General features: G+C 39.6%; 1 protein-coding gene across 1 annotated transcript; it reads right to left on the minus strand.

The window, feature by feature from the left end:
- Window positions 1–3,830: 3,830 nt before the first annotated feature.
- LOC132187944 (uncharacterized) lies at window positions 3,831–4,925 on the minus strand. Its single transcript, XM_059602366.1, has 3 exons — window positions 4,741–4,925; window positions 4,284–4,638; window positions 3,831–4,178 (listed from the first exon to the last, which is right to left on the minus strand). The coding sequence occupies exons 1-3, from the start codon at window positions 4,923–4,925 to the stop codon at window positions 3,831–3,833; spliced, it is 888 nt and encodes a 295-aa protein (XP_059458349.1).
- Window positions 4,926–12,022: the final 7,097 nt, after the last annotated feature.

The raw sequence follows: 12,022 nt of genomic DNA on the forward strand, positions 1-12,022 counted from the left end.
TTATACACGATCACTCAAACAAATGCGGATAACGACTCTGCATGTCTTGCTCCGCCTCCCATAATGCTTCTTCGAGACCATGGTTACACCATAGTACTTTAACGAGAGGAATCATTTTGGAACGTAAGACTTGCTCCTTCCTATCAAACAATCTTTACAGGCTCCTCAACATAGGTCAATCCCTTCTAGATCTGTAACACCCCGATCCCATATTGGGAAGATGAGAAGAAGCTCACATAGAGTGGATGGTTTATAAAGATAGTCATGGGTGCTAAGTCCCACATTGCCTAGTTACTAAGTGAAACTGGGCTTTATAATGAATTCTAGGGAAACTCTAAATTGACTAGTCCTTTTGTAGTAATAGCACAGATGTGGCTAGCTCTTTTTCCTGGACCGTTACAAGTGGTATCAGAGCTACCTAATAATGCCAGGTCATATGGTACTAGAGCACTGCATGACGTGGACCTGACGAGGACGTCAGGAGTTTAAAAGGGGGAGTTTGTAACACCCCGATCCCATATTGGGAAGATGAGAAGAAGCCCACATAGAGTGGATGGTTTGTAGAGATAGTCATGGGTGCTAAGTCCCACATTACCTAGTTACTAGGTGAAACTAGGCTTTATAAAGAATTCTAGGAAAACTCTAAATTGACTAGTCCTTTTGGAGTAATAGCGCAGATGTGGCTAGCGCTTTTCCCTGGACTGTTACAAGTTGTGACGTCCCACATCGCCTGGGTATGGAGATGAGAATGTGCTTAAATGTATACTACACCCTTAATGACAACAACACGTTTTAAAGCCGTGATGGTCATGATCCCATCAGAACTCCGCAGTTAAGAGTGCTTTTGTTGGAGTAGTACCAGGATGGGTGACCTCCTGGGAAGTCTGGTTTGGGGGAGCCAAAAGCGAACAATATTGTGTGTCATTGGGGTGGGATGTTACATATGGTATCAGAGTCATTGCCCAGCCTGAGATGGGGGAGCATGCACAAGCCCATGAAGGTCGCTAGCGGGCGTTCGCTGGGGCGGACGCTAAGAATGGGCTAATCCCATGAAGGTCACCAGCGAGGACGCTGGATCCTAAGAGGGGGTGATTGTGACGTCCCACATCACCTTGGTATGGAGATGAGAATGTGCTTAAATGTATACTACACCCTTAATGACAACAACGCGTTTTAAAGCCGTGATGGTCATGATCCCATCAGAACTCCGCAGTTAAGCGTGCTTCTGCTAGAGTAGTACCAGGATGGGTGACCTCCTGGGAAGTCTGGTTTGGGGGAGCCAAAATCGAACAATATTGTGTGTCATTGGGGTGAGATGTTACAAGATCTCTTACAGCTCATATTCCACAATTACATAGGGGTTAGTGATGTACTTCCTTAGGATTGAGATATGAAAAACATCATGTATTTCGACCAAATCTGAGGGTAAGGCAACCTTGTATGCCAACCTCCCTATTCTCTTGGGTGATCTCAAACGGTCCAATAAATCAAGGGCTGAGCTTCCCTTTCTTCCCAAATCGCATCACTCCCCTCATGGGTAGTATCTTGAGGAATACATGATCCCCAACATCGAATTCCAACGGTCGTCTCCGGTTATCGGCATAGCTCTTTTGCCAACTCTGTGCTACACTCATCCTTTCCCTAATGATGAGCACCTTGTCGCGAGTATCTTGAATCAACTCCGGCTCTAATGCCTGCCTCTCATTGACGTTATCCCAATACAAGGGTGACTGAGACTTACGTCCATAAAGTGCTTCATAAGGCGACATTCAAATAGTCGCCTGATAGCTGTTATTATAGGCAAACTCAATCAAAGGTAGGTAGTAGACCCAACTACCTTTGAAATCCAACACGCAATCTCATAGCATGTCTTCTAGAATTTGGTTAGTCCGCTCCGACTAACCATCTGTTTAGGGGTGAAAAGCAGTACTAAACTTTAGCTCTATTCCTATCTCCTTCTGCAGACTTTGCTAAAACCTCAAAATAAAGCGAGAGTCTCTATCCGATACAATTGCCGATGGTGCTCCATGTAATTGGACTATATTCTGGACATATAGTTTGGCTAATTTATCCATTAGATCCTTAACCTTCATGGGAATGAAGTGAGCACTCTTTGTGAGACGATCGACTACTACCCAAATGGAATCCTCTCCAGTGGATGTCTTGGGTAACCCCAAAATAAAATTCATAGCGATCTCATCCCACTTCCACTTAGGTATAAGCAAGGGTTTGAGCGTCCCTACCGGCCTCTGATGCTCTACTTTAACCTGTTGGCAGGTTGAGCATTGCTCCACAAGTCTTGCGATATCCCGCTTCATATTGTTCCACTAATATGATCCTTTCAAGTCCATGTACATCTTAGTACCACCAGAATGTACAGTGTACGGGGAACGATGAGCCTCGCTCGTTATCTCCTTCCTTAGTCCTCCGCTTTCTGGCACACATACTTCCTTGAAATGGGTGAGCAACCCATCGTCCTTAAGACAAAATTCCTTAGCCTTCCCTTCTTCAAGTAACTACATGATCTTGGCACACTCAGGGTCCCCCAATTGAGTGGCTTTGATTCTTGCAAGTAGCTTCAGCTGAACCACCAGGTTCGCCAAGTGTGCAGGCGCACCTTCGCCTATTACTTCCAATCTCATCCTAGCAAACTCCCTAATCAACTAGGGTTGAGAAATTCTAAGAGCGGCAAGCTCCACCATTGATTTCCTACTCAACACATCTGCTACAACATTAGCCTTGCCAGCGTGATAATTGATCTCATGTTAAGCTCCTTCTGAGTAAAGAAGTACTTCAAGCTCTTATGGTTCGTGTAGATCTCTCACTTTTCGCCATACAAGTAGTGCCTCCAGATCTTTAAAGCAAACACGACTGCTACCAATTCCAAGTCGTCCGTAGGATAGTTCTGCTCATAAGTCTTCAGTTGGCGTGAAGCGTAGGCAATAACATTGCCGTTTTGCATAAGCACGCACCCTAATCCCTTCTTAGTGGCGTCGCTATACACTACGAAATTGCTAGGTCTCGTAGGTAAAGCCAACACAGGAGCAGCTATCAAGCACTCCTTTAGCTCTTGAAAACTCCTCTCACACTTGTCCGTCCAAACAAAGCGGGCGTTCTTCTTAGTCAAAGTAGTAAGTGGTCCCGATAGCTTAAAGAAACCCTTGATGAAGCGTTGATAGTAACCAGTGAGTCCTAAGAAACTTCGTATCTCGAATACGCTGGTTGGCCTAGTCTACTCCATCATTGCCTTTACCTTCCCCGGGTCAACTGCTACACCTTCTCCAGAAATTACGTGGCCAAGAAAAGACACGTTGTCCAACCAAAACTGGCACTTCTCGAGTTTAGCATAGAGCTTCTTCCTTCGAAGCCTCTCAAATGCCTTCTGCAGATGCTCCTTATCCTCCTTCAATGTCTTCGAGTAGATCAGGATGTCGTCAATGAAGACTGCGGTGAATTGGTCCAGATAGTCATGAAAGACTATTCATTGTGTTCATGAAGACAGCTGGTGCGTTAGTTAGTCCGAAAGACATAACTAGAAACTCGTAGTGTCCATAATGAGTCCTAAAGGCCGTCTTAGGAATGTCTTCTTCCTTCACCTTCATTTGGTGATAGCCTGAGCGCAAATCAATCTTAGAAAACACGCGTGCTCCCTGCAGCTGATCCAACAAGTCGTCAATCCTTGGTAGAGGATACTTGTTCTTAATCGTCACTTTGTTCAACTCGCGGTAATCGATACACATCCTCATCAATCCGTCCTTCTTCTTTATGAACAACGCCAGAACTCCCCACGGTGATGTACTTGGGCAGATAAATCCTTTATCTAAAAGCTCTTAGAGCTGTTCCTTTAGCTCCTTCAACTCTAACGGTGTCATCCTATATGGTGCCTTAGATGTAGGATTAGTGCCTGGCACGCACTCTATTCCAAATTCAACCTCTCTCTCTAGTGTCAATCTAGAATAGTCTGTTGAAAAGACATCCGGATAGTCTCGTACCATAGGGATGTCTTGTAGGTCCTTCTTTTCTTCCTTCGCTAGGGCGATAACAAATGCCAAAAACATCTGCCCTCCTCCAAAAATAAGCTTCCTGGCTCGAACGACAGAAATAGTTGGAGGTACAGACCTCACTCGTGATCCAACGTACGTTACTTCTCCTTCTCCCCACGGTCTAAGCGTGACTTGCTTTCAAGCACAAACGATAATCACCAGATGCTTCGCCAGCCAATTCATTCCGAGAATAACGTCTTAACTTATCATAGGAATAACAACTAAGTTTGAGGGAAGTACTCTTCCACATATGCTAACAGGGCATTTGCAAACTACACGCTTACAAACTACAGTTTTTTCTACGGGAGTAGTTACAGCAAGACCAGGTTCCAAAGTTCGTACTACAAGTCTAAACAGTCTTACGAACATAATAGATACAAAAGAGTGGGTAGCCTTTGAATCAATCAAAATTGAAGCTTCAAATCCAAGTATAGGGACAGTACTTGTCACTACTTCCAATCCTCCCTCCGACTCTCCTGGAACAAGCGCGTAAACTTGCCCTGGCGCCAAAAGTTTCTGAGCACCTCCTTTGCCCACGCAATCCTTGCTGAATTGACCAAACTGGCTGCACCGATAGCAAGTCCCAGTTGCCATTCTACATGGTCCCCAATGAACCTTGTTACACTTCCTGCACAATTTTGGTATCTGACTCTTCTACGACGGAACTTGAGGGTTACTAGAGGTACGCCCTTGTGACCTCTGGGGTGGAAAGCTCCCCACTACCATCCTCTTAGCTGGCCCGGCTCCCATTGCCAAAGTACCAGGTCCTTGGGCCCTCCTCTTCTGATCCGCGTACTCAGCCGCATTCTCTTTCAGGCTTTCCTCGTAGATCGAAGCTCGATCCACGAGCTGGGAGAAATCACGAATGTCGAAGCAACTCATTATAATCTAAATATGAGAGTTCAGACCTCGTTCAAACTTCTTCACCTTCTTCTCCTAATTCGGAATGAGGTACAAGCCAAATCGAGACAACCGTAGAAACTTCACGGCGTACTCAATCACCGTCATTCCCCCCTGAACCAAGTCCAAAAATTCCTGCGCTTTCACCTCCTGCATGACTCTAGGAAAGAAGTGCCGATTAAACTCATGCTTGAAGATATCCTAAGTAATGGCATCCTCTGATCCCAAATCAGTGACAAGTGCCACCTTCTTGTCCTACCACCAGCGCTTAGCTTTCCTAGTCAGCTTATAAGTAGCATAAGCCACCTTCTGCTCATTGGTGCACCCAGTAGTGGCTAAAAATTCTCCCACATCATTTAGCAAATTCTCTACGCTGATGTGATCGCCTCTCCCATCGAAGCTCTCCATTTGATGACTACAAAAGTCCTTCAAAGAACTAGCTCCTTAAACTGGCTGCCTTGCGACCCTATCTCGATCTAATGTCGACACTAGCTAGCCAATTGCGTCCATCACCTAACTTCCCAAAAGCGCTGCTTCATGGACCGGAATGTCCATAGGCTCGGGGTGAACTTGTCCTCAGGGCTTCCGATTTCTAGCGCATTAGGTCCGGTTGCTGGGTTCCTTTGCGGCGACATTCTCTATAATGAAGAGCAGAGTTAGAACTGACTCATCTAGAACCGAACGACGAACCTAGAGGTTAAGTCCTAACAGCTTATCTAGCCTTACTCTAGTGCGATCATAGCCTAAGTGCTCTCTTTCCTCTATCCTATAGTCCTTTCTGAGCATAAGGCTTTGATACCAACTGTTTCTCAAAAATGCTAGAGTTCATGTGCAACAAATGTAAATCGTGAGAGTTACAAATATGCATATTTTGGTACACAAAATAGACCTGTAGTCATGGAAAATAACAGCGAGCATTATGTGAGTTAAAACTCACCTGAGTCGATTAAATCCTCCGAATACTCTTTCAACAAGTTCGGGTCCTCCAAATCTGTGGAAAACCTTCTATTAGTCCTAGGTCTGACTAAAACAACCCTAGAGCATGAAAACAGGAGATATCGGACGGCCAACCAAAATAACGTTCCTTGTAACGCTTCTGACCATACGTTCGGGCTTGATATCGTATGTCCGTCCAAAATGTTTCAGGTAGAACCTTATTTTGTCCATTCGCCCTCCTATCCTGCCACATCGATTTTAATGGCTACCAAAAGGTATCCTAAGACTACCTATCTCAAAAAAAATGTCTTAATGCAATAGAAAAACATTATGGAATGCTAAACCCAACTCTAAACAACATCAAAGGTATAATATTTCTAAGTTTCAAACCAATGTCTAAGCTACTCTAAAAAAGCATTAAAAGAGCATAACGACTTAGAAAGAAAAGTTAGGCACAGAGGGTTCCCTCCTAGAAGCAACCTTCAAGAAAGCACCTCTCATTCTCCACAAAACGCACAATCTCACAAGAACACACTCACAAGGGGTTTTTGGGAGCCTGAGGGTGAGTTTGAACAAGAAAAGGGCGAGGGTAGGGTTAGTATTTATAGAGGAGAAAAGCTAGAAATGCTCACCAACTCTTCTGAAAAGTAGCGGACGTCCAGTACTATTGGGGTGTATGTCCGATACTATTTACCTAGCGGTCCAAAGGTTGTATCGTACGTCCATGTATTATCTAGAGGTTTTCCAAAAAGTAGCATACGTCCGAAGGTCCCCCGTCGTACATCCTTGTACTATTTGCAGACATACGTACAGTGGTCCCCCCGTGTACATCATCTACTAATGATAAGAGCGTACGTCCGGCAACCCTAGCGTATGTTCGGTCTGAAAGTCCAAAAAACCCAAAGTGCCCTTCCAACTATTCCTAGTGACCCAAAACTCAAATTAACCCTCTAACTAAGCTACCTAAGCTAAGTTAATTACTTAGGTCACTACATTACCTATGCACTTCAGCCACCCCAATCCTCGAGGGAGAGAGAGATTCTAGAGAGAGAAGAACCTGATTTTGATATTGCTTTATCTTTAATATGGTTAACCTTAGATTATATTATGATCATATGATTTACCATGATTCTTACAAGTCTTAAGCCAAACATGATGAGTTTATAATTTATTTCTGTAAAAAGTAAATAATTTTCCAAAAGTTTTGAATTTACTCTTGTTTTCCAAAATTTATAACGTTAATATAGTTTAACATGTTTTATTAAGTTTTTATAAGCTTTGGTTAAGATTTGATTCGTAATCAATAGAGATATGGAGTTTTTCATGCATTCTAGTACCTATCAAACTTTCTATAACATTTGGTCAAATGTTCAATTGTCTTTTACTGAACGTTTGATATCGAGACCCAATGTTTGATAATGCTTAGAATAAATGATTAGGGTGGGTATGTTTCACAATAGCGGGAGTTCGAGACGACCGAGATTATGGATGAGTAGATGAGCGGGTGAGGTAAATAAATGCTTACAAAATTGTTTTAATAACAACATGCAATAAGTTAGGGGATTCAACATGCTTTACTTTTCAATAAGATGTTATGAATCTACCAAGTTGTATAACATGTTAGATTGCTTTTAATAGACGAATGTTTATATATGATTTTCTAAGTAAAAGAACAATATTTGCATCTTATACACTAGTATATGTGGTATAACGGCCATGAACTTACTATTATATGGGCTTGACCCTATGGTTACAAAGGTGTATATATTTATGTTTAGCCTTGGATTAAATGATTATTTCATGACCGACATAACCATATTTGATTAGTGGTCACTATAAACGGATGGTAGTAGCATCGTGGGTCACCTGAGGTCAGACTCGGTCTGGTTGCTAGTAATGGACGGTATGCAACAGTATCCAGGGCTTCAATATTGTACTATGCATCCAATGGGATAGCCCCAACTCTACCAAGACGAGGTTAATGACTTGGAGAGATTATACAGATGATAGTTATGATTAAATGAATATGTTACATCACTTCTTTAAAATAAACCATATATTTAATGGTATAATAGCAGAGACAATTCATGTTATATTTGTGAAAACTCACTTCTAATATTCATGAGTTATGAATTGTCACATAAAGCTCATTATATAAATCGGATCTGTGATAATTTACTTTACTAAATCATGAACTTATACATCTATTTCCCTTCCACCTGCCAAACATTTCGGTGTTTTGCTGTTTAGTAGATTGCCAAAATATAGAGTGAGAAAATTTGCTAGGATGAAGACACCAAGCGAATGGCTCGCATTGTTAGGTTTGGGTAGATATTCTTTGATGTTTATAGAATGTTGCTGGAAGCTCTGAGTCTGTAATCGATGATACATATTGATATTAATAGATAATTATAATTGTAGTAATCTTAGATAATGTATTTCTATTTTTTTGATTGTTTTTACTTTGATAAGTTATGGCTGATATTACCAGTCGTTTACTAATTAATCGGCCTAGAGGCATTGCTAGTAGCACTCTCCAAGTTGATCGAATTTAATCATTGAATTCCTAGGTTTAGTTTAGTTTAGTTTAGTTTAGTTTAGTTGTTTTTTTTTATTTTTTTTTATTTTTATAAAAAAATTAATTTGATTGTTTTAAAATAATTAATTCCTAGGTTTAGTTTAGTTTAGTTTAGTTTTAGTTTTAGTTTTAGTTTTTTTTTTTTGATTTTTTAAATTTAATTTGAGTAAAAAAAAAAAAAAAGAGAAAATGTGGGCTTTTTGTTGTTGCAGTAGTTTTGGTTTAATTCCAATTTTCTAATTAGAGCATATACATTTTTTTACCATACTAAGAAATACGAATAATTATTCAATTCCACCATCATCCATTTTCATTAATAATTATTTATATATTTTCCTAATAGAATACTTATTCGCATACCAAATAAGGCCTATTAATAACCTTTTTTTGGTGACCATCAAACCCTAGAGAGTGGTGTAGAGAGAGCATAGTAGAGTTTTGGTGGGTGGGGAGCAACTCTCCTCCTAGCTTGGTGGCGGTGTGAGGTCTGATAGCAGTGCATGAAAGGGGATTCCACCTACTGAAGAGGTGCGTGAGGGCACGTCTATGCACGGTTTTTAGGTTGATTTTGAAGGGTGTGTAGATTGGCTACCCCTGACCCGGGATCTGGTGGTCCCTTGTGCAAACAACTGATGGCGACGGCACATGGCTGGCCGATAGTGGCACTTGAAACGCGTGAGAGTGTGTTGGGTTTTTGTTGTTTTTAAATAATATTGTCTTTTCTCTATATTTGCTTTCAACATCGATCTATGGAGTGAAGTTTTAGTTGTCTCCTTAGGTTTTGCTTTCACGAATCCTTAAGAATAATAAAATTAGTTTCTGGTCGATCTTTGTTTTATTATGGTTCCTTTATGAGAGTAAACTATAAACCGATATAGACGGAATTATTAAGCATAAAGAAGAATTGTCACTGTAGTGCCCCAGAATTTTCAAAGCTATTTAAATAGATTATTTTGATAATGATGTTATTTTAATATCCATTGTAGCTAAGGATTTTAATTCTTGGGAAATTTATGAGAGTGATAATTAGATAATGGTAATTGGTAAAATAATAGGATAGTAAATGGTAGGTATAAGGATGGTAGAATAAGAAGGTAGAATAGTATAGGTATAATAGTATAGGGTTGGTAGAATAGTATAGGGTTGGTAGAATAGTATAGGGTTGGTGAAATAGTAAAATGAGGGTATAATTGTAAATTGAAGGTAGAATAGTGTTTGATTTTCTCCTATAAATAGAGCTCTTCTCCTTCACAATTTTCACCACTCATCTCCTCTCCCATCTCTTGCATATATTCTTCCTTCTTCCGCTTTTTACTCGGTCTTTCTTCTTTCTAAGAGTGTTTACTCAGAACAGAGAGAGAAAGGGCGAGACCAAGCGCTACAAGAAAGAAAGAACACAAGAGATAGCGGACTTTAGAAATTAGTTTCAAAAGATATACTAGTGGTGTTAGTCATATTGGAGCAACTGGATTCCTTCATACCACTTTTAGCTTCAGTCTAGAGGTAAGTAAATTCACTACCCCTTCTAAAATTACTTCATGTCATGCTATTTATTCATTCTTTAGTAAATTGTAAATGATTATTTTATTTATGTATTATGAAGTTATGTTGCACGCATGAAGGATTTCTAAAAGAATTATCTAGAAAGTTTCTATTTATTTAAACGCTTTCTAAGTACAACAAGTTTATATTTGAAAAGGTTTTCAATTTGAGAAAAGAAAGTTGAGAAATGATGATGATTATAAGAAAGAAAAAAAAGATGATAAACCCTCCTACATGTTGCCCTAAGATGCATCAAAAGAAGTACAAAGAAAAGTACAAGAGATGAGATAAATGTTTATGAAATAAGGGCACATGTATGGAGGAGAGTATTTTTGGCCCCAAGATAAGTAAAGATGAGAGTTCGGTACCGATACTCGGATGGAGGCGAAACCACTGAAGGAGGCTATGCCAGAAGGTGGTATTCCATCAACTAGACCGTTGAGTGCACCAAGAAAGAGTTAATTGACGGTCGGGCATGGCTGTGGCCACAGTTCAGTGCCATGGTCACAGGACCCGCAACCCTCGTGCACAGGGGTAATAGTGTACATGGGCCCTATTATGAGAAAATGAATCTATATTTTCAACGATGATATGCTATGATGATTTACAGAGATAATTTATACTGATGATTTATAATGATGCATCATGATGATGATTTATAAAGATGATTTACAACGATGATCTATTACAAGATGTAATAGTATGTATATGTTACGGGGGATGCAACCGTACATACATATATTATTATGGCTAGAAGTATATTTATTTGTAAAAAAATGATTTTCAAAACTGAGAATAAGGAGTAAAACTATCTATGGTCGTGGATGTTACTTGCTGGGCCCCCTTTGGGCTCATTCAGTTTTATTTCTTGTTTTCAGGTAGAAAGGATGCTGGAATAGGAGGCCGGAATGGGGTGGGAATAATTATTAAATTTCAAAGTCTTTTCATATAAGTTATTGTAATGATATGATATTCCGCAACTAAAGTTTAATGTTTTCTAATTTCGCTTGTAATAAAATCTCTTGAATAATGTTTTATACATTTTTCAAAATCAAGTACTCTGATAGACCTTATAGATCTTTGCAAGAATTTTTGTTGTAAAAGAAGAAAAGTGGCAAACTCAGCCTTAACGGGCTGGGGATGTTACAGTCACTATGGTAGAGATAGCAAAGGAGATTGCGTTTGGTAAAGCACTAGTAGCGGAGATGAAAAAGCCAAGAAATCAATGATCCAGTAACGGATAGAGACGTGATTCGTTAGAATTTGCTGTAAATTTGAAAATGATTGGAACGGTGATATTTCATAGATATTGTCATGTAATATCCCGAGAGACTATTATATGTATATATATAATGTTTGGGCTATGAAGATTTCAAATTGTATCTTTGACATTGTACAAAGCATTTTGCTCAATTTGATTGTTTTATTAATAAAGAGATAACTCGTTCCAAAAAAAAAAAAAAATTATAACACTCATTCTCACATGTGGGCTCAAATTCTTTCTTAATTAATGAAGCTCAACATGTAAAATATTTTAATTGAAATAAGAGTGAGTTGACAGAAATAAGGTTTGAAATTAGGATCTTTGTCAATAATACTAAGTTAAATCACCACATATTTTAAAAGCTTAAGTTAATAAAAAGTGATGAATTCAATAATTTAATTTATATTCTAATAAATGGAAATTAGTTTGAGAAATCCAACGGTTACTTTGAACTTACACTAAAATTATTTTGAACTTACACTATCTGATCAACTCAATATGACTCAACAGAATCGTAAATTCAAAATGTTAACAACCAGAGCCAAACAGATATAAATACCTCCAATCCTCCTTCAATCTCTTCCGCGTTTCAAATTTCTTTTCCAGAAACCCAATCGTCTGCTCTAAAATCTCTCTTTCAATACGTACAATCGGAGCTCTCCGGTCTTGGGTGGACCTGTAAGCTTTCCGGCGTGACACTCGCCAAATCTGGCGTCAATGTATTCTGCCTTCGCCGTTATTCTGATTCAGATTTTTTGG

Source organism: Corylus avellana, chromosome ca7 (genome assembly GCF_901000735.1).
Source record: "Corylus avellana chromosome ca7, CavTom2PMs-1.0".
Classification (NCBI taxonomy): Eukaryota; Viridiplantae; Streptophyta; class Magnoliopsida; order Fagales; family Betulaceae; genus Corylus; species Corylus avellana.

Coding starts and splice junctions, on each gene's coding strand:
- LOC132187944 (XM_059602366.1), bottom strand. CDS start 4,925: ATGAGTTGCTTCGACATTCGTGATTTCTCCCAGCTCGTGGATCGAGCT. Junction 4,639..4,740: donor GGGAGCTTTCCACCCCAGAG/GTCACAAGGGCG, acceptor GGGACCATGTAG/AATGGCAACTGGGACTTGCT. Junction 4,179..4,283: donor CTGTTAGCATATGTGGAAGA/GTACTTCCCTCA, acceptor TGTGCTTGAAAG/CAAGTCACGCTTAGACCGTG.